Genomic DNA, 23,224 nt, shown 5'->3' with positions numbered 1-23,224 from the left:
TCAAATGTTGGCTTCAAATGACCGAAACATACTTAAAATGTATACCTGGTTTACTTCCCATTGAGACTAAGCACAAAAATCCCATTTGTGGGATTTTAGAAATAAAATTCTGAACTCTCAAAGAGTCCAAGGCCTTATCTGAGGTACACAATTTTTATTGGAGCCGAAGAGAGATACCACTTTTAATAACTTTTTTTAAGACGATGGTAAGATACTTAACACCGCCTTAAAATATCTTGCAAACATTGTAGCACAAAACTAACCAGAAACAGACAAAAGTGTCATGTTCAGCTTGTAATGTTCCATTGTGTGCAGCTTCTTGTTTTATGTTGTTTCACTAGAATAATTAAAAATAATGCATTTGGTAATTTACATTGTATTTGGTTTTTCTACCACTTATTTCATGAGTAATAAATATATTTTAAATTTTGAAATAACTAATAATAAATAGTTTTAGAAAAATGCATATTTATTTGTGAAATTATTTGTATTTCATATTTTTCCTCTTGAATAAGTCAGTAAAATGTCATTGGGCGGTGGTTAATATGTTACCACTCCTGTTATAAGCAACAAGCACAACAACAAAATTTAAAAAAAAATTTTTGGTCATAAATGAGCTTCTTTTCTCTAATTATAGAGTAAAATGTAAATTTTGAAAAAAAAAAAAAAAAAAAAAAAAAAAAACGGCTTGTGCCCTTTAAAGGGTTAAGGAATGTACGAGAAAGTTTTGGGAAGACTATTCTTTTTGTTTTATTTGTTTTTCAGAGAACAGTAACTAATCAGATTTCTAATGCAACTAAATGTCCACATTATATGCTTTGCTTCACTATATTCAAAATTTTAATAATAATTCGTAGGTATGTAATATTCATACGTTATTAGAATTCATGATTGTTCAGAAAAAATAAAAAAAAGTTTAATAATGTGATACAACATAAAATTGGACGTAATGTTTAAAACAAGCAAATAAAAGGATAAGTAAATAGTAATAAAGCGTAGCGAAAGCTTTCCTTTAAAATGAAATAAAAACATATTTTCGAAAAGAATCGATAAAAGACAATGATAGCAACAGGAAATCTATAAAAGGAAAAGAAATCGAACAACGATAAGCGTGTTTTGCTGTATAAAAGGTTAAAAAATTCTAGACGAACGATTAAAATTGTTTGGGAACCATTTTATATCCGCGTAATAAGCCACAAAGTGAAAAAATAATAAATAAATTTTCCAGAAGTTTTAGGATCAAAACGAATATCGTCTGTTTTCCTTGGCCTTTACTTTATATCAATGAAAATAATATATATATTTTTTTCTTTTACTTTAAGCACGAAATTTTATGGAAAAGTAAAAATGATTGGCAACAAAGATACCTAATGTGTGTTTTACGAATTTTTAAGTAATCCAAAAAAGGTCATCATAATTATTATTAACAAAATGAATGAAACAAAAACAAATATTAACCGAATTTAAAGAAAAAAAATTAGTAATAGCAATTATAAAAACATACTTTTATCAATATATTAAGTAACAGAATTTTTTATTGCATTTTTTTAACTTTTTAGTTTTAAAATGTATAATTCATAATCACATACAATATGGAATTGTGCAGTCAATTATTTTACAAATTTTCTATTATCAGATGGCGCCACTGGTACATAATTAATATTCAATTTCTCGAATAGATTAACTGAAAACAGCTCAGGATTTTAGGTTCAAACCACAATTCTATTAATGATCGATCGGCTCAATTTGCTCGACATCTGACGCCATGGGTATGTATGGTGCAGAAATTTGAAAAGGAGGTTCCGACTCAGATGTCATTCTCATCTTCTGTTCGCAGCTCAAAATTGTTAAATCAACCTCAAAATGGTTCTTATGTTACTACAAAACAAAAAGTTAATATAACTAAATGAAAATAAAATTAAGATATTAAAATAATGTAATGGCATCAAAAATATGCAAATGTACAAAATTTCAAAATTCAAGAAAGTGAATGAATAAGGGAATACAAAATTTCTTCACTGCAAACACGAAATAAGTCAAATTACATTAAAATGTATAAATGAAATAAATAAGGCCCATTTTTAGAAGTGTCACTTTCAACGTAAACGGCAAGAGATGCCAGTAAATTTATTAAAATATTAAATCAAGAAATAAAATATATTTTTGAAATTACGATCTTCTTCATTTGCTATATTAGGTTCTAAGACCTAAAATTATTAAACGAGATTTTTTTTTACAAGCCTTTGATTATCTATAATTCGCATTCACGAAGTTTTATATTTTATTCTTAAATGAAATAAGTTGACCAGTAAAATTTTTTCCTCTTCGAAGAAAATAGCAAAAAAGAAGAATCTATTCAAATTTCGAAACTCTAATCCGAAATATCGTCGAATGATGATATTTTACGCTTGCTTCATATATCTTGTCTCCAACTGGCTTGATTGCATCAGCCATTATATTCTGTCCCCATAACGATTCTCATAATGAAATTATGAAATTTTGTGCATAAAGGTTTTTATTGCACCTAATTTCAGACGGGATATCAGCCTAAGAGTGTTAATAAAAGGAAAATCAAAATTCCATATGAAGTTAATATTCACTGCAAGGAATTTTATTGTCACATCATTAACAGCTGCAAAACTGAATGGCTGAAAGAATATATACAAAAGTGATACTCGTTAAAATTGCATTGCAATAAAAAAAGCATTGCTACAAATTGTATTTCTAAATTTTAAATGCAAATTTTTAAAGCAAAGGTTGATAAAGAATATGAAATGTTATTATAATAAAGCTACTTAAACCAAATAACTAATATTATCATCACGATAATAACGAAAGTAAAAACACTATTTTGCAATTTTTTTTTCGGATGTCAAATACACAAAGAAAAATTAGGGTAAGTATCAAAAAATTTAAAATCGAGAATCTACTCGATTTCAGAATTCATTTTGTTCGAAAAATAGATTTTTGGAATTAATGTTTGTTTGTAAACACGATAATTCAAAATCTTTTTCAGTTAGGCGAATGAAATTTCATGCATGGTTCTGGCACAAAATTATGGATTTTCATCAAATCCATTATGAAGAAGTTACGTCAGCAAACTACAAAAGGAATAAAGCTATATGGATGAAATTTGGTGCACAGATTTAGCATCTACAATATAAATATGATTCGCATTTAAAACTAGATTCATAATTGGGTTGACAATCTGTCGGTTTATACTTTCACAAACATGTAAACGCAATAGCTAAAAAAAAGCAGTTTAATCGTCAAAAGACGCCAAAATACATATTCGTTTTTATAACAATATATTAACCGCATTTCAGCGATTAATCACCAAAAATATCGCCAAAGGTTGCACGATAATAGGCTCTTTCGTAACCAATTCTCCAATACGAAGAGGTTAATCCACACGAATATTTATTAGGGAATGTACGAGAAAATTTCCGGGAGACCAATCCTGCTAACTTAAAATTTATCTTTAGCAAGAACACGCGAATAAAAGTTTTGACGAAATAAAATTGATTTAAATTTTATTACAACAGCAAACACGATTGCTTTAAATTCTATTTAAAAATAGTTATGAAATATTTCCTAAAATTAAATATAAAATTTCATGGAAATAAAAATTTTGTCATTTAACCCTTTCTAGGGCAGTGGGAAGTATGCTTCCCACCAAATTTATCAATCTTTGTATGAATTTATGCAGCTTGGCATAAATTCTGACAAATTTTTTTAGAAAGACAGAAACTTAGATGCTTTAGTTCTTTATTTCACACAAAATGATGTGTCTTGATTTGTTACTTAATTATTAATTAACCATATTAACTAATTAATCAAATTAAATTTATCTAATAAGCTAAATAAATCCCTTTTCTCATTCTAATTTCAAGCCTAAAAATATTTTAACATAATATGACTAGAAAAAAATGGCCCTTTAAAGGGTTAAAATTTAATTGTCTGAAATTTAAAACGGTATAAAATGGCTTTCGTGCATTAATATACATTGAAACCATTGAAGAAGAAAGGTAAAATTTTGATTAATATTTATTTCATAAATATTATTTAATTAAAAATATAATATTTTATTTTGTATTATTTATTTACTTAATTAAAAATTAAATTAAATTAAAAAAAATCCTTATAAATATTCTATTATGCAAGAATTTATTGCATATCAAATTTAGTAGATGAAGAGCCAACTAAAAATTCATTGATTAATACTTCATTTCATCCTTGAACAACGAATTTCACAACTTAAATTTAAAGATAGTGATGCCAATTTGAAAGTATTTCATGTTAAAATAAAACTCTCTAAATCAATTTTTTTAATATGAACTTAAATTATCTTCACGAGAGCGAACAATTTAATTTTATTAAAAATGATTCAAAATATTTCTAATGAATGACACAAATATTTTACTTCTTTCTGATTGAGTAATATATTAATTTGAAAATAACTAAGTCGACCCTATTCGATTATATAATATAAAAAATTATCAGTACTTGTGTTATTTTTATTAAAAAATGTACTATAAAAATAAGAGGTTTCAAATTTTTACTGTCTTCAATACGAAGCATAAAAATGAGATGCTGTAATCTTTAAAATATCGTCACTTAATAAGCAACATCACCATCTCCATATTTCAAATAGGGGATAAAATGTAATTTTTTAGAATCAAAAATGAAATAAACGATTTCTTTTTAACGTCTGGCATAAGCATTTGACCATATATCAATTTAAATAAAGAATAAAACATGTGTCATATTTGTTATTGATAAACTAAAAGAGAAGCTTTATCTACTTCAGGCAAAATTTGAAATATTAAAATACAGTTCGTTTCAGTATCCTGAGACAACCGCTTTTCGATGATTTTATCTCTCAAGGGAAAATTTCTAAGGAAAAACTCTTATTTCCGGAATTAACTTGATTGTTAAATATAAACATATGCTCCTTTCATCTTTCCTCACACCCCTATTTTGTCGAATTAAACTCATCCTAACGCATGCGCAAAAGCATGGAAGTTTAGAATCCGTTTGCAAACAATAGGTGATTTAACTTACTACACTGCTGATATCTTACTGAAATATTTTGATAAATCTCCATGTTTCAGATATCTTTGCTATATCTGCTATGGTCAGGTTTCTTTATTTTCGATATTTTTGATTTAGGAAAGAAAATAACTTCTGAATATCCTTCGTTTGTCTGTTTATGAAAACAATATTTAATAAATAGCTCACATTACGGAAATCAGTTTTAGAATACGAACATTAAATCCAAACCATAGTACGCCAAATTTTGGATGAAATATATCAGGTTCAAATTCGTCCTTTACAATTTAAATGATTAAAAATATTGTTGTTAATATTGTTAATTTGCATCATGTTTTCGACAGAATCCAGATTGTTTGTCACCTCTTATTTTTGCCTATGTAAAAGAGTAACTAAGAAACGACGAACTACATCAAATTAATTTCTGTAAACAGAATTTCACATTCAACTACTTTTAGAAATCCAAAATATATACAAAATTAAACGTGGAAATTACCATATTGTAAAAGCATTCTAACAGAACGTTGAAGGGAGAATTTCCCCCCAGTCTTAATATGGTATATAATTTTTTCGAACAGAATCTGTATTTGATGCCATGAATATGCCAGTTAAGCACTATTTGAAGAAGCCCCTCCCCAAGCTGGATTTTTGTTGCTTACTTTCTAGCTATCAAATCCCGAGTATTATTAGACGGCCGCAGTGGCCTGGGGATAAGATCTCGTTTTCGAGACCCACCTCCGCCGAAGAACCGACGTGTAAGCGGGCCTGGTTCACCTTAAATCCGTCGGTGCCAAATGTCTTCCCTCTAGTGTGGTGTGGAAGTTTGGAGAGGGAGAGGCAGTTCAGGTGTTGTACTCGTCTGTAGTTCAGAATTAAGAGGTCCGTCCCAAAGTAGCTCGTCTGTTGCTTAAAAAAAACGAGACTCTAATATAACTAAACTAAACAGAGTATTATTATTTAAGCAGGGATTTCAAACTCTCTAAAAAAATCTTCTCATTGCTCTGAATGCGGAATGTTACATCGGAATATAAATATAATATTCTCAATAATGAATCCCACGAAAGATAATTTCAGGTTAATTTGTCCATCCGATGCGCCTTTAAAGATGCAAATTATTTATCAAGAACCGCAACGATGATCGAATTTATCATCGAATAAACATAATTAGGGTAAGCTATTCGTTTCAGATAGGTTCGCGCATTCTTTTTGGTATATTTTAATCTACAGAACGGTTATGAACATCAAATAGAACACTTCATGGAATTCTATGTTAGGAAACTTCTTCTTAGAACTTTCTTTTTCAATGCTAATTCCCATTAAAAAAAAAACGAATTATTTCGTTTCAATTTGAAACATATTATACTTCTATATGTTACTTAGTAAAAGATCGTTTCTATCCTTTTTTGGTGAAATCAAGAAACTGTAGCATGTGCAAAAGCACGGAAGAGTTCCATATTTGAATATAGACAGTATTTTGAAATTCGATTCGTTCTCCTTTGCCTTCCTCAGTTATTTCTTATCTTGCAAAGCACCGGAACAATCATCGTTTCTACCCCTCAGAGAAGTAATAAGTAGTAAAAAAAAAAGAACTTAACCCAAATAAGGCTAAGCGCGCCATTTTTTTTTTTTTTTTTTGCTATATATTTCTGATGTTAATTTTGGTTTTGTTTTGTAACTGCACAACTTTGCTTTAATTCGATACAACATAGTATTTCTATATATTATTCATTAAAAAATCAATATCTTCTTTCATTTGTTATTTCATCATATTTCGATTAAATAAAAAAATTGGAGAATACGTACATGAATAGAAGGTTTCTGAATTTGAAAACAGATAATAGCTACTCAAAACAACATTCTACACCTGCACGTGTTTACAATTGAATTCAACTGAGCGACATCTGTATGATTAAAGTAAATCATATTTTTCAAATCATTGATAATGATCTTTTCCCCATATCTGTGTACTCAAAAAATTGTAAACCATTTTTTTTTTTTTTTCATAACTGAAACAAAAAATTTTATGTTATTTTCGCAAACGTGGCGTATTTTCTTCGCAATATCAACTTTATTACAAATAATATTTCTTTAATTTTGATTAATATTTTAAAATTTCGAAAAAATAGGTTTTTTTTCCTATTGATTTTACTATTTAAACTCTCAGTAATCTGTTGGATTCTGCAGTCTATTTTCAAAATATAGATCTTAATTAAAAAAAAAGAGTTGGATTCACGGATTAAAAGTATTTAATTTTAATATAAGTATGACCAACTTACGTATTTTTTGCTTCAAATTTATTACAAATGTCTCGCATTTTGTATTGTTTTGATATAATTTAACGAATTTGCAAACTGGATTTAAAAATTATGGGGAAATGGTCTTATGAAACCACATAAAATAAAATGCTTTTAAGATTGTAATAATTTTAGCCTTCAGCAATGCTTCAGAATAGAAGCTCTAATTTATCTTCTATTTTTTACATAAAATATTTATTTTTTTCTTCTTTTTAAAGAATAAGCATATGTCCTTTTTTTTAAAAAATTTTTTCAGAAAAATGAAAATCCATTTTACGTTGGAAGGCACAAATATTAGACTCCAAAAAATTATAATATAGAATTTTTTTAATGAAATAATATAATTTAAGGAATTTGTAAATTTAGTTTAATACTAAGAAACCGCAAACGATAAATGTTCTTTCAAAATATTTAAAACTATTTTATTTTTACTTTCTTTGAAAGAACACGAACAGGTCCTTTTTCTTTATTTTTTTAGAAAAGAAAAATGTGTTCAGAATTGAAAGTAAGAAACGCATGCCAGAAAAAAGATTATAGTATAAAAAATATATTTTGCGGTTAATTTTTTTCTTTCATTGCATGGCTTTTAAAATTCATTTAGCTGATTTGCTTTATACAGGGATATTTCGCCAGAGTTTTATCGGTGAGGTTTAGCAGATTCTTGACATATTATTAGTGATTATCAACCGTCATGTTATTTTAATTGGCATTTGCTTCTCTAAAGAAAATTAAATGGTAGTGTATATTTAGTAACTTAAAAGAACAATTCTTTCGCTTGGGTGCCCGATCAGTGGATTAACATCAAGCAGAATCGCCTGTCATCAAAAAATTACCATATTACGGGAAAAGAGCTATGTTTACGGTCGAATTAAAGACAAGAAAGGTAAATAGCAAGGAAAAATTACAGAGAATTTAATGACAAAAAAAATTGAAAGTCAGTTAAATCTTATTTTATTAGCTCGAACATGACGGATTTTTCTCAAGGTATTTGAACGAATAAAACACAAATGGAAAAAATTTATAAACGGATCGAGATTATTTCTATTTTAAGGCTGTTTTGAATTTAGAAATTTTCTATGAATTCATTTCGTTAACCTGTTTAATAACTGCTTGACTTTTTTTTCTTATTTTAAAGAATGTATATTAGCAAATAATAAGAATAATAAATAAATAAATGTGAAACTTCTGTTTTTAGGAATGAAGAGTTTTTCTTGTAAAATAATACTCATTTTATTGCTTAAAAACGTCCGAATTTTTATTAAAGGTTTGAAAAATTTAAAAGATATTTAGTTTGTCATTTAATGATTAAAATATATAGTACTTGGAATCGTTCTTTATGAATTATTATTAAAGAAACCGAACGTTCTCACTAACAACTTTTTACTTTTCCCACTTTAAATAGAAATAAAAATGATCAGAATATGTAATTTAATATAAAAAGAAGATAAAGTGCATTTAAATAAATATCATATTCTTATACGATAAGATTTTACAAAAAAATCTTATCCTTTATTTTAACTTTACTCTAATTATTTCTGGAACTTAAAGTGACAAATTAAAAAAAAAAATTAAGGTTGCTTTTACCAGTGCATAGAAGAGAAATTTATATACAGTATGCTCCCGAATATCAAGTTCGCGACTATTCGGCTTCTGTACTGTCCGGCCTAATTTTTGAAAATCTAAAAACTCTAATTTTTGACTCTTATCTTAGGGCTACTTTTTCATATCTGTGTATCATTTATTAGTGAAAAATAAAATCTATTTGAGTCAATTTTCTTAAGAACTAGGCCTAAGATTTATGTTAATGTTTTGTTTATGTTTCCTGCATTTAAGTAAGGCGTTGCAGAATTTATGTTTAAATGTGAACAGTTTATATCCGTTAACTTATTTTTTCTTTAATAAATTCTTGAAACATGCAGTGCAGTATTTAAACATATATAAAATAGAGCTTACTTTTTTAACTCGACACATTACTGGCAACGACTTCTATGTTTCACTTGGGCCACGGCCACTTTCACATTCTACATGGCTTTAGATAAATGGAGGGCTTATTACTCAATAAGAAGTGAAAAAAATACATATTATAACAATGAGTTTTGGTATAAAACTTTATCTTCTGGTGGGCAAAGAAATGAATTCATACAACTCTGGCCTGCCAGGCATTTTTATTATGCGACCTACCCTTTAAACCACATTAGGCTCGATACACAGGAGTGTACTGTTTATATTCTGCCTCTTAATCTTGAGGCCTATTTGTTTTCATCACTCTTATTACTATTACTAAAGAGTATGAAAACAAAATTAAATTAAATAAATCGATTCACTATTAATTACGTTCTCAGAATATTAAAATACTATATTTTAATTCGGCAGCAGATATATATAATTTATAAATTTTGGTATTTTAAGAAGCGATTGAAAAATCGGTCCGAAATTTCATTTCTATAATCCTGAAACTAAATGAATGGAAGTATTTCATATAAGCGCATTTCCGTTTTTAACATAATTATTGAAATAAAGTACTTTTGTTGAAAACAGCACTGAATTTTTTAAAAAAAATCAATAAAAAAATTAATTGTTCAATTTTAAAATGTGTGAGATGCCACAAAGTTAAAATTCCCTTTTTAAAACTTGATAACCGAATAAAAAAAATGTCATAGAATTATTTCAAATAACCGATAATTTAATCTTAAAAATCATTCAATATTTTTCTTTAAGATTTCAATAAATTCTAGCTATTATTAAATAGTATATTAATAATATAAAATATTCATTTTTTTATAGATTATTCAATACATTTTGCAATCTTTTTTAAAAATAAGAAATATAAAAATCATTTAATATGAAAAAAAAAATCTATTTTCATTTGAATAGACAAAAATGAGACAATGCCTACTGAACTGGTATTAATCATTTTTTTTCATTTTATGAATAGGCATTATGATCTGCAAAATGACAATTTATTTGAAAAATAATCGCCATTACCATGAAAATGCTGATGCAATCACTAAAGCAAGTTGATCAGTTGGCAGAAAACGAGTGCTCACGGAAGAAACCATCATCCAATTGGAATCGTATTTATTATGTTTTACCAAAGTTCGGCAGCTGTTTAAAGATGAATCAGTCGCTTGCATAATAATTATTTATGAAACTTGTCTCTATTTAGAATTTTTGGATGCCTCGATTTCCGTCTCTGTAAACTAAGAATGATTTCTAACGAGTTAGATGCTGAAGTAAGTAGATATTCCAGTGAAGTTGTTGTAAGGTATGTTTTTCAAATTTTTTCAAAAAGAATCTATTAGCAACATATTTATATCAAGTTCATCAGTCTTTCAATTTACATCCATGTTTCACTAAATCGATTAATTTTCTTTTGCCTTTTTTGAAAAATGTAGTAAAAGTTTTGCATTAATTATATATTACAGCTATTTCAGCCTAATAGGAATGAAGTTTGAATTAAATTTCATTTATTTTGCTCCAAGATTTACGATCATAGTTTTTTTATTTATTTCAATTATAAGAATTTTACTTGAAAGATCTGTTTTAAAAAATTGAACATGTCTTTAATAATGAATTTAATAGGTTTAATCGCAAATATTTTGTTAAATAATAGCAAATTGCTAACGTTTTCATCAGACCTTGCACTTTTACTTTCTGGTATAAGAAGCAACAAAAAGTATATATCATTGAAAAAAAACGTCAAAAAATTCGAGTTAGTGATTTTGCTGAATTTCTACATCTCATATCTCCCCAAGTCCGAAAAATATATTTTTGGAATTATATTTGTCTCTTCGAGAGATAGATGAAATTTGGTATGTAGTTTTAACATCAATGTAAATTTGCATTCTCCAAGGCTTGAAACCACAACCGTGAGAGGTCATTTGGATCTTAAATACTTATTGAATATCCAGCAGGCCTATATATACGATGAATATTAAGTGGAAATGGATTCGGAAACTAAAAACAAGACCTACAACCAAGTCACTATGATCTGAGCGAAACAAATAAAAGTTGAAAAATAATTACGAAAAATAATAAAAGAATTTCGTAAAAGTCATAATATATATGAGATGTATCTTTAAAATCTTATTAAAAGATAAACAATTTTGAAGCAGTCGAATTCTGTTTGAAAAACAAAATGCTTTATAAGAATTTTAATGTCTATCAACAAAATTATATCAACTAAAGCGATAAAAAAGATAAATTTACTTAAAATAATTAAAAAAATTCTTTTTTAATAATTTTTTCACTTTAGTATATCCTTATATTTAATCTTCTTTCATTATACTAGAAGTAAATATTTTTCACTTTAATTATTTTCTGTTTTTCTTTGTCTTAAATTTATAATTCTGAGTTATAAACACAATGAAATCGTATCAATATCAAATCATTTCTTAATTTTACAAACAAACGACACCACATGTATCTAATCAAAATTGCATCACATTGATATAATCACGTGTATTAACCATTAATTACATTAATATACGCAATATATGTGATTTTTGCTCTTATCGTGGCCTAAATGCTAATTTCTAAATCGCTACAGATAGTACATAGCTTCAATTAAAAAGACATTAAATGTTGGGAAGAATTATATTCTATATTATTTGAGTGAGTAAATATATTTTTTAAACCTTAAGAAATTTGACATTTTATATGGTCCTATCACTCATATTTCGTAAAATTTTCTTCGCAATATAATATTTTAAAGAAACGAAAACAATCCACTCTTCCGCCACTAAAACTAATCGACTTATGAAACATTCAAAATCAATATGTCAGACCAATTTTATAATTATCTAAATTCCGAAACTTGAGAAAAATAAGATATCGTTTGCAAATTGAAATTATGCAAATTTGTGTTACATTTTCAAATTGTTTCTTAAAAAGGATTTGTATATGACCCCTAATTAGATTGCACACTTGTGCAAAATTTCTTTTCTCTTGTGTAACTTGAGATAAGAAAAAAAATTGACTATAAAATTCCATCCTTATAAACATGAAATAAATTAAATAAAAAGTTCTTAAAATTTATTCGTTTGAAAGCATCTGGAGGTTTTTTTATAAAGCATAAAAGAAAAGTGAACTTAATTTTATGCAAAAAATAAATTATAATGTGTTCTTTTTGTTTCTTGGTGATTGTTTTCTGATTTAAAATTAATATTTCATTTTAAAAAATAGGCTTTTTTTTCACAACTAGGTGCAATTATTTGTTGCAACTACTATTATGTGAATTTTTGGCCTTTCATTCAAAATGTGCTTAAAAATGTTTAGTTTGTATAATATAATTTAATGAATTCTAATTTGTTAAGCTACCAACTTCTTATAATTTAATAATTCATTTGAAATATTTGCGTTATAATCCTTTGATGTTTAGTAATTATAGCTATATTCCAAAATATGTATTTTCAAATTTGTTCCCAATCTCAAAAATAAAATTATTTAATTAAGTAAATAAGAAAAAAAAAACAATTTTCAGATATATATATATGGGTTAAGAAATCGTGCATTTCCTGTTTCACCATTGTTCTATACATTTGCTTGCTCAATACTGAATCCGATTTTTTATTTACATTTTCCTCGCTACTTTTGCTGAATTGAGAAATACATTTAAATAATCTTACAGATTAATTTTTTAATCTAGTATTGATTATTTATTATTTTTTGGATAACTTCTGAAAATGAAAAGTAATTTAAATCGATAAGAATTTAATCGCACAAGAATTGATGTTCAGAACTTAATTTCAGCAAACGATTTTGGCAGTTGCGTTATTATTTATCGAGCTGCTATGTGGATGTGTCACATTTATTAAAAAAGTCGTTTGTTTTCTCACGTGATCACAAAAGATGACAAAACGAGAGAAAGAAAAAATATCGTTATTTGCTTTTTCCACCATTAGATTTTTTTCGGATTCTATTTCGAGAAATGATTCTCTGTGTCTCGTACATTGCTCCTCTCACAACTACACCCCACATCCTCTAGAACCGCATGAGTGAGCATACACTCCTTCCTTTTTTGTTATTGTCCACACGTAAACACGATCCGTTGCTTGCTATTCATCGCACTTTTTAAACCCTTAAAAAAAGTCCACTTCAATTGCGGTTTCGTTTTTTGGTATTTTCCGAGGATCACGCTAAGCTTTTGATAAGATTTCCATTTCATTTATAAAAGCACACAATTCGAATAGGATTCACGAACTATTGTGAAAGATTTTGTGTTGTTTATTCTCTGTTTGAAAACCGTTAGCTTGTCGGAAGGCTTTGTATTAGGAACTGCGATAAATAAAGGGATGAATTTATAATGAGCTGAAACTGTTTTGGAATAAAAAGCAGACTTTCAATATCCGTGCGTGCGTGCGTGCGTTTGCGCAAACCACTTTGAATGAATTTTTTGGGAACATAAAACTCAATGACTACGTTTCGAATATCAATAGTAAATATTGTATACTCAAGGATCAATGCACTCCTCCTTATTTGGTATTTATCAATGACCGTTTGGCGTGGATGAAACATATTTCAGTAATTACACTGACTTTTATTGTATCCAAGTTAATTTAAATGAAAATTTAGTGCATGGCACTTGAATATAAAATAAATATTATAGAAAAATTCAAAATCACTAAAAAAAATTTTTTAAATTTGTTCATATCATTACAGATTTGGGGGAAAGGGAATTTATATGCTTTTAAAAAAAATATAAGTATAGTACACTCCCGATTATCCACGGAATTGGGTGGCGCGGCCGCCGCGGATAACAAAAATCGCGGATAATCCGAAAAAAGCTAAAAACGGATATAGCAAAAAAGAAAACAGTCATTCCAACTTTGAAAAATCATTTTATGTACAATAAAATGTAAAATAAACAGCAGGAAATGTTTAACTAACGCTTAATATTTTAGTAAATTACTCAAAACTAACCTAAAATGCATTTTGTTAATGAAAACAGAAAAGTGCTTAGTACTTACGAAAGGCGTCAAGGATACACAGAAAAATTAATACATATGTACTGTTTTAATACTGTAATGTATTATGTAATTACAAAAGCATAACTGTAAAACTGCACCTTTTTGAAAAAATCAGTCAAAAAAAAAAAACTTTGTGCGGCAGGCGCGGATAACCCGCCCGCGGATAATCGGGAGTCTACTGTATTCATGTTGAATAAAATTAATCGTGTATTATTTTAATCAGTAAATAGAACCATAGAACTAGGTTTGAAGATTTCGTGCATTAAATATAAACATCAAACTGAGACAGAAAATACATACAAATACAAAACATGTACAAATATTTAAAACTTGCACTAGTACATCTAACATAAAAAAATAAAGAGAAACCTAATATTATTTCTGATAGCTAATAAAAATAAACAGCACTAATAAATGGTACAAATAAATAATCAATGATCAAATCGAAATGAAGGCTTATATATCATAAGTTTATTGTATTACTGGTACCATATGGTATGGTATTTATTTGAATGATACATATTTCAGATGATATTTCTGTCATTTATTAAATGAATCTTTTCATTCGAATTTTTTCAAAATATAAAACTGTTTTACAGGGGTTACAAAGTTTTCACGATATACCTGGTCTTTTTAAGAAGCCTCTCTGAGCAGAATTCATTTAAAGTGGGACTAGTTTAGCAAAGAAGCCAAAGTGTTGGAAATAATACCTAATCAGCGATCGTCTGCTAGAAATCTCTGTGATAAATGTCGAACAGCTGAAGTTACGAGGAGGGAATAAGATACTTTGATGAAAATTGTGCTTTGATGTGCTGATGTTTTGAAATAGCAAAACTTGTCAACATATCATAATACCCGAGTTATGAAACAGGTTTTGATCTATACAGAAGTCACTTTTTCAAAAAATAAGGCCAAATGATTTTCGAAGCTTTTATAGAACACTCAGGATTCTTTAATTACATTTGAATCCATTGTGCAAGAGCATGTGCTGTAAGATTAAAAATATTTTATTAGCATTTTTATAAATTTCGTGCTACACGTAGATCAGCCAAATTATGAAACATTTTTTATTTAATAATAGCGAAAGCATCATTTGAATATTTATCATCCATACAAACAGAACACCTACCACATTCTTCAGAACTAATAGAATTTAGTTTGAACATCTGTGTCATTCAAGGGATATTTAAGCTATGAATGCAAGTATTACAGATGTTTAATATATACATTCTCTTTGTTAGATGTGTTTTGATACGCTCTATCTCATCAAGTCTGTAATGCAGTCCTTGTCAAGTGTTCTGTAACGTGATTCTAATTTGAAGTGATATGTGTGAAACAAGTTTTCAAATCAGTGATTATCTCTGAACATGCATGCTGATATTTGAAATCTTTTACAAAAATTATCACTGAGTGTGATATGAAAATGCATGGTGCTAAAAGTTTGATAAGAGATAAATTTCAGATGTGATCAATGCCATGTAATAAAAGGAGAACATATTAGATATCTATAATGTTTGCATTCAAAACTTGAATATCGCATCGTTATTATATCAAAATGTCATATGACATATTTATAAAACATATTTATTTATCCAAATCATTTGTATAAGTAAGTGATATTTGCTCTTTAATTGTATATGAAATGTGATTGTTATCCAAAAAAAGTCAAATTGATTCTGGAAATTACGTATTATTTTCATATATTTTGCTGCTTATTGTTTTTAACATACGACATTTTGATATAATAATTAATAATATTACCTCTCGAAATATGTATCTTTCAAATAAATACAGCAGTAATCAGTTGGACAGTTAAGATTAGTAATCATAAAATTCGCTTTGACTTACCCATTTACTTTATGAAAAACTAAATCAAATTCTTTTCCAAGAATATTCTATTTTAATACAATGCTTGAATGCCAGAACTGAAAATCTATGCACCTCAAAATTAAAATAATTGCAATGAAAATCTAAAACTGAGTAGAAATTTGGAATTGATGATTTTTAGTGAAAACTTCTAAATAAATATTTAAAAAAATTGGTAAGATAATGAAATTGTCTCCATTATATATCACTTATCCATAATATCTATCCTTCATAAATATGAATTTTTCACAAATGAATCTGAATTTTATATAAATCAGATAGCTATAACTTATTCGAAAATATAACAGAATATCTTTTGGCCGATTTGGTAAGAAATCTAATGTCTAGTCTTTACAAAACTCAAGAATTTGAAGAGAATGCCTTACGAGATAAGTCCATTCAATAAAGAGAACAAATCCATATTGGGCTAAGTATATATAACTTTTGATTTATTGTCTTTGAATCAAGAATCCGGTTTCTTTTCACCAAATTTATATTGTCGAATTCTAGGTAATTTCAAAGTAGAATATTTATAAGTATAAAAAATGTTCATCAAAATGTTTGAGGTAATATTAAAAATATATTTTTATTAATTCTTCAAAACCAGTAGTCATATCACCTTCAACGACAGGGTATCTGAAAATGATTACTCTAAATTAATCTCTCGCAAATCTCTGAAATTTCAACGAACGATTTTTGGAACAGGTGAACAAAGTTAATTTTAGCGGTGATGATAATGAAACTATAAAAGCTAATATTTCTTAAACGTTCTAAAATAATCTCTAGATTTCATACTCTTCATTTACTTATTTGAAATATTAATTTTAAAAGTTTATTAAGAAGGTTGTGGATGAAAAATGTTTTAAAGTTGTTAACCTCACCACAATGATGTCTTTTAGCCACGATTAAGCATTAATTTATATTCACAAACAATACGGGTGGAAAAAAATTGATATTCAAGGATCTTAAAAATTTTTCTTAGCATCAAGACATGATGGAAAATAAAGGATGTCCCAAAATTAACGCAAGATTTGAATTTGCCACTATTCGTGTTGTAAAATGTTGACAACCCTATTAAAAAAACATTTGACAACTGATAGTTTAGGGTTAGTAAAAATGGAGCATCGAACATTAGAATAATATGCTTTCATTGTTGAATATTATTTCAAAAATAATGTAATTCTGGCGATCACAGTTCGAAAATTTGAGAACAGGTCCCCTAGATCGTGTGTATTTAACACCACTGGATATCTTTTTATGGGGTTGTTTGAAGTCAAAAATCTATGCCAATAAGCTCGCAAACACGCATGCATTGAAGGTGAAAATTCAACTCTGCATCAACAAATTCTGCCACATTTATGCAAAATAGTCATGAAATATTTCGAGAAAATAGTGCGTATGTGACAGCAAAGCTGTGGAGGCAATTTGTCTTGTGTGTTATTCCATACACAACCCTGTCCTGTGTACTTTACGATTCAATACAAATATAAAAAATTTAAAGGAAAAAAACATATTTTTTATTTAATAAAAATCTTGCGTTAACCAGTTGTTCTATCGAGTAAAGCTCTATTTTTACTAACCCTAAACTATCAGCTGTCAAATGATTTTTTAACAGGATTGCCAAAACTTTACTACCCGAATGATGGCAAATTCAAATTTTTCTTTAATTTTGGGACACACCTTATAGACTTTTATGATTGAAGTATCATTTCTGTTTGAATATCAATGTTAGAACACGTTTTGCAAAATGCAATTCATTGCATTTCATTGTCTATTAGCAGCAACGCTTACTAAAAATTTCCTGTCAGATATATGATTAAATAGAGAGATAAAAGAAATTTGATAAAAAAAAACAGATGAATACATGTCACAAATGCCGATGTTTGAAGTTATTTCAAGGCTAATAAAAATTGTCAAAGTATTTTAAATATCTAACGGGAAATGATATGGCATATATTTTGAATTTGTTCGGAGCAATTTTAAATTGGAGACATAAGTCAATATCGTTAACTGTAAGGAAATTCATTTTCAAAAATTATAAATTTAATAGACGATACTTGCGAAACATCGCCCTCATAGGAATTCGGATCCCAGACTTTCATTATATCACATTGCTTATAATATCAGGAAGTTATCGATCACAATTTATACAAGAAGTCCTTGTAGCATTTTTTAAAAAAAGTTAAAATGAACATAATATAGGAGATAATCAAAAGCGTTAAGATCTACTTAGTTTTTAAATATGTCGAGTAGTTATCCTTTTGCACGAATTTATTTAATTATGAAATAAGATGAGGCATCCTATTTGAAGCATCTATTATTATATTGCCTGAAATTATCCATCTTTGTATTTAAAAATGTAAAGGACTACTTAGATCCTAAAATTGATTTTGATATTTTATATTAATTGTTGTTTAGATTTAATTACAGATTTAAATATGAAAAAAAAATTAATTTGATGGATGAATCAGAGACTGAATATATGCGAATGTGTTATATTTGGTATTGTGGCGGAATGAGATAAGTGAGGATAGAACCTGGGACCTTGTGGTTTGCAGTCCAGTAACATGACCACGATACAAAAGCAATTGCTCTTGCAGCGTAGCTGTTAACTGGCTTATAAGCTTTCACTACAGACTCTCACTCCAGTGAGTCGCAGGTGAGACGAACGATATACTGTTGAGTGGTGATGTATTGAGATATTGATTCTAATGCGCCTGCACCCACTTGAGTAGCGCCAAGTGTTATGGCTAGCATGTGTGGGTGAGTGGTTGCTGATGCTGTGTGAAGTGGGTCTGACGACTTTGGGGTGCTACGGCCTTTTTGTGTTGCTGCGTCAAGTGAGTCTGGCGACTTTGATTTGCTGTGGGTAGATGGCGCCACAACAGCTGTATGAAGGTCGAAGGTTCATCGAGGTTCCGAGGTCACCAATGTAGCGAATTAGGATGCGCGAGGATAGAACCTGGGACCTTGTGGTCTGCAGTCCAGTAACATGACCCCGGTACAAAAGCAACTGCTCGTGCAGTGTAGCTGTTAATTGGCTTATAAGCTTTCACTACAGTATAATGAAAAGCACTGATATTTTCACTTTTTCTTATACAAAGTGTGCAAAGAGAAAAAACTGCCATCATCAAAAAAAATTCAATTTCGTGTCTGTAGTGAATCTCTAGATTTCAGATTTCTCTTTATCTGAAAACATATTTTTGGAATTATGTCTATCGGTCTGTGAACACGATTACTCAAAAGTGCTTTAAACTTGAGAAGTGAAATTCAGTACGTGGCTTTTACACTAAATTTGCAGATTTTTGTCAAATTTTGAAAGAAATTCATACAGAAAACGTTTGTCCGCTATATCTCTTCATATAAAAGTGAGAACAATTACCACAAGACACAACTGATAACACTTGGTAAATAGTGTTAGCTGCTGAAGTTTATGAAATTTTGAGCCAACGACGTTTGAATTTGGAGTTGACGTCAACCAACTATCAATGTATGCATCCGCATGCATTCAATCATAATAACTTAGTATGCAACTAATTAGATAAACTCTCATATGCAGATTCTGAAAACAAAATATGAACACTCTTGGTGTTCAGGGAACTTCCAGAGGTGCAAACTTTTTATGGGTGGGGAGTGGGCTTGGATGACATCTTTATTATGGCTCAAGAACTTAGAGTTACGGAGAGATCACTTTTGTTAATCTTTATATAAACTAAGCGAAAATTTTCTTCTTGAAACTGTAAGTAATCGCTGTTCTCCAATATAGAAATAGAATTAATGAAGTCAAGTTAATCACCTTTTACATGTTTACATGAATTACATGTTCTCACAGCAAAGGAAAATATTTTAAAACTCATCTATACGCTGAACATAAAACATCCTGACGTTCGTGTTGTGTTTACAAAGTGGTGAAGTTAATTGATGAAATCAGTACATTTGTTGGCCTGGAGGTATGGGTCTCTGACAATCCTATTTTGCATAATCTCTTGAAAATGGAGAAATGTATTTGTGATAGAAAAAAAGAGAGTGAGAGATGGGAGCAAGCGGCAGTTGATGTCACATCTATGGGTCATTAAATTTAATATGAAGTAAAAATTAGCAAAATTGATGCTGTGGTTGTAGCCGGGGGATTCTGCAAAAGTGATTCTCCAAAGAGAAGGTGAAATGAAATATTGCTTCTGATCCTTCTAATGTGAAGATGGTAATGGTGGGACAGGAGACTATTGATTTTCATATAAAAAAAATTGACTGAACCTAGAGGCTTATTCTTTAGTTTTGAAAATTATTTTAAATATATAAATGGACTGTAATGAACTTTTTTGAAAAAAAATTTCCGATAAGAGAATTAGTCCGATAAACAAAAAAATAAAATAAAATATTTTTCTATGCACTGACTTCAAACAGTAAGGATATTATAGTAAGATTATTTTTCTCAGAATCTAATATGGAGATTATTAGGAAATTATTAAAAACCATACAGGAAATCTAAGGGTAAAATAAATCGCAAAGTTTTGAGAAATTTCATTTTCAAAAATAGACTCTGAATGCTTTTAATAATATTTTGAAGCAAAAAATGCTGATACTTGATAAATTTATTATTAAATTGACAGTGAAATATGTTCATTTTATTATCTTTATCTTTTTAATTATTAAAATTGATTTGGGGATGAAAATTTTGTTATGTCGTTTTGTTCAATGATTGCTCACAGATCGATTAATCTAGAGCTTAAAAGTAATTGCTTTAAAAAAAAAACATATTTTATGCGAGCTAATATATTCAGAAAATGTTCCGAAAATAAGGATTATTTACGTACATTTTTGCGTGTTAAGACAAATACAAATGTATTAATAATATGGCAGCGTTCAGAAAAGAAAAAAAAATGTTTTCATAAAATCGTTTTCTAATTGGTAAATTTCATGATTATTTTTTAAAACAACATTCCAAAAGGGAATTAAATGAAGATCCTTATAGCTATTAGGCTGAACTATAGTTAAATGATGATGCCGTGCATGATATAACTCCCTAGTCCCCAAACTTTCTAACCACATTAAATTAGGCACATCTAACCTCCATTTGTAGCAGCCTCCATCCACAAAACGAATCTTCGTTGACATCAAATTTCCAAATAATTATACATAGAAAAGAATTCATAATGGAAAGGAAAGAAAACGATTTTTTAATGCATAGAATTGCTTTTGATTTCAAATACAAGAAATGGAAAGAAAACGATCTTTTTTTAAATGCATGGAGTTTCGGTTTCAAATACAAGAAAAGAAAATAATTTTTTTTCTAAAGCATTGAATTGTTTTAGGTTTCAAAAAGGAATTATAGTAGGTTCCTAAAATAGGTTTAAAATTATTATAAGCTCCTAAATAAAAATCGACCTTATTATTTAATAAACTTTGAAGGTTAAAGGAATTTAACTGCCAATCTGAACATTTGAATTGATCTGAAGATTTCAACTTTATTAATTGAGTATTTCAATGTATGAATTTTGGTTCAACATGGATTAATAAGCTAATTAAATGATTGAACTTGAATAAATTGGTAAGAATATATTTTGATTAATTTCTTCATTTTTGGATTTTACTTCATTCAGAACATTTAAAATATAGCGAGTTGTAGATTAAAATTATTATTATTTCAAATTCGGAGGAACAAAAAAAAATTAAAATGCACTAAAAGACAATATATTTTTGATATTAACCTTGATATCGTGTTAAAAAAATCCATGCATTTCGAGTTTCGAATAGCAGGTGATGTTACAATTTTCTGTTTATTTTCTCAGTTATTTTAACATTCCGGATTTCATTATCAATGTCTCGTGTTATTGGTTGAATTCATTAAACTATTTCTAACTTACGTCATCGCTGACGTTTGAAAATGTATTTATCATATGTCGTTCCATTTCTTTTCTTTTTAAAAGGTGTGATAAATCAGGAAACATGTTTTATCGCTGCAAAATGGAAATAAAAACAATAGTGTTCTGCGAAAATAGTTACAGCAAAGGTTACTCTTGATGAATAAAATAATTCTCTAGTTAAGATAAAATGATAATATTTCATTCAGATAAATGATGCGGAAATGTGAACAAAAATAGAATCAAATAGATAACTGATCTGAAGGCCGACATAAAAAAATGTATCCAAGAATTCTAATGTCTTATCGTGTTTAATATATCACTTTCTAAAAAAATCTGAGGTATTTATCTTAAAATCGATATTTATTAATACTTTGATATTATTTTTGTAATTTCTTACTATTTTAAAAACTTCATTCATTTTAAAATGAATATTTACTCTTTAAATTGTTCCGTTTTCTAAAATGATTCGATATAATTTTTAAAATCATCTAATTATAAATTCGAAGGATTCTCTTGATTTTTAACAGAATTTTCTCTGTTCTCATAATATAAAATATTTATTACTATAAAAAGTATAAAAATAATAATAATAGATAAAAATTCTTTATTCAATTAAAAAATGGTTTCTAATATACAGACAAAAAAATCTGGTACTTATTAAAACTTCTGATTTTTATGTGCAAAAATTAATTCCATTGAAATAAATGGTATATTTTCAATCAGAATTGTCTTTATCTTCGAATCAAATGCACAACGGAAACCGAAAATAACTTTATTCTCAATAAATACGTCAACTTAATTTGAGTTAGTATGAATGATTATACAAAAAAAATCGAATTCTTTTGAAATAAACTCAAATTTTAATTTTATAGGAATTTTCATTCATTAAAATTATTTTGAAAAAATATGATTATACATTTTTTTTGTTAATTGTATTGTTAATATATTAATTACTTTATGAAATACGTCGAACATTTTCGATATGAAAATAATTGTTTACTCCAAAACGCATCAATATCAGTAAAATGCCAAAAAAAAAAATCATTTTTATACAGTATTTATTTTGAAAGACTTTTAAAATTTAAGCGAAGACCTTCGTCTTTAAAATGACTTGTCAAACGTTGAAGTTAAAAAATAAATTATAAATTTAATATAAGAATATAAATGGCAAAACAAAATT

At 27.9% G+C, this 23,224-nt stretch overlaps 2 protein-coding genes across 5 annotated transcripts in view; one reads left to right on the top strand and one right to left on the bottom strand.

The window, feature by feature from the left end:
- LOC129975082 (uncharacterized) overlaps window positions 1-23,224 on the bottom strand; it is an 84,986-nt gene that overhangs the window by 40,383 nt on the left and 21,379 nt on the right. The window lies entirely within an intron of this gene.
- LOC129975084 (UDP-N-acetylglucosamine transporter-like) overlaps window positions 10,526-23,224 on the top strand; it is a 96,506-nt gene continuing 83,807 nt past the window's right edge. For 2 of the 3 annotated variants that reach the window (XM_056087989.1, XM_056087988.1), the window contains exon 1: window positions 10,537-10,579. In XM_056087989.1, coding sequence (XP_055943964.1) covers window positions 10,553-10,579 — 27 coding nt within the window. In that variant the 5' untranslated portion in view covers window positions 10,537-10,552. Of the gene's footprint in view, window positions 10,612-23,224 lie in introns of all 3 variants that reach the window. The other variant, XM_056087991.1, reaches the window with a different exon arrangement.

The sequence above is a fragment of the Argiope bruennichi genome, chromosome 7 (genome assembly GCF_947563725.1).
Source record: "Argiope bruennichi chromosome 7, qqArgBrue1.1, whole genome shotgun sequence".
In the NCBI taxonomy this organism is placed as follows: domain Eukaryota; kingdom Metazoa; phylum Arthropoda; class Arachnida; order Araneae; family Araneidae; genus Argiope; species Argiope bruennichi.
This window is presented reverse-complemented; position numbering and strand designations above follow the sequence as displayed.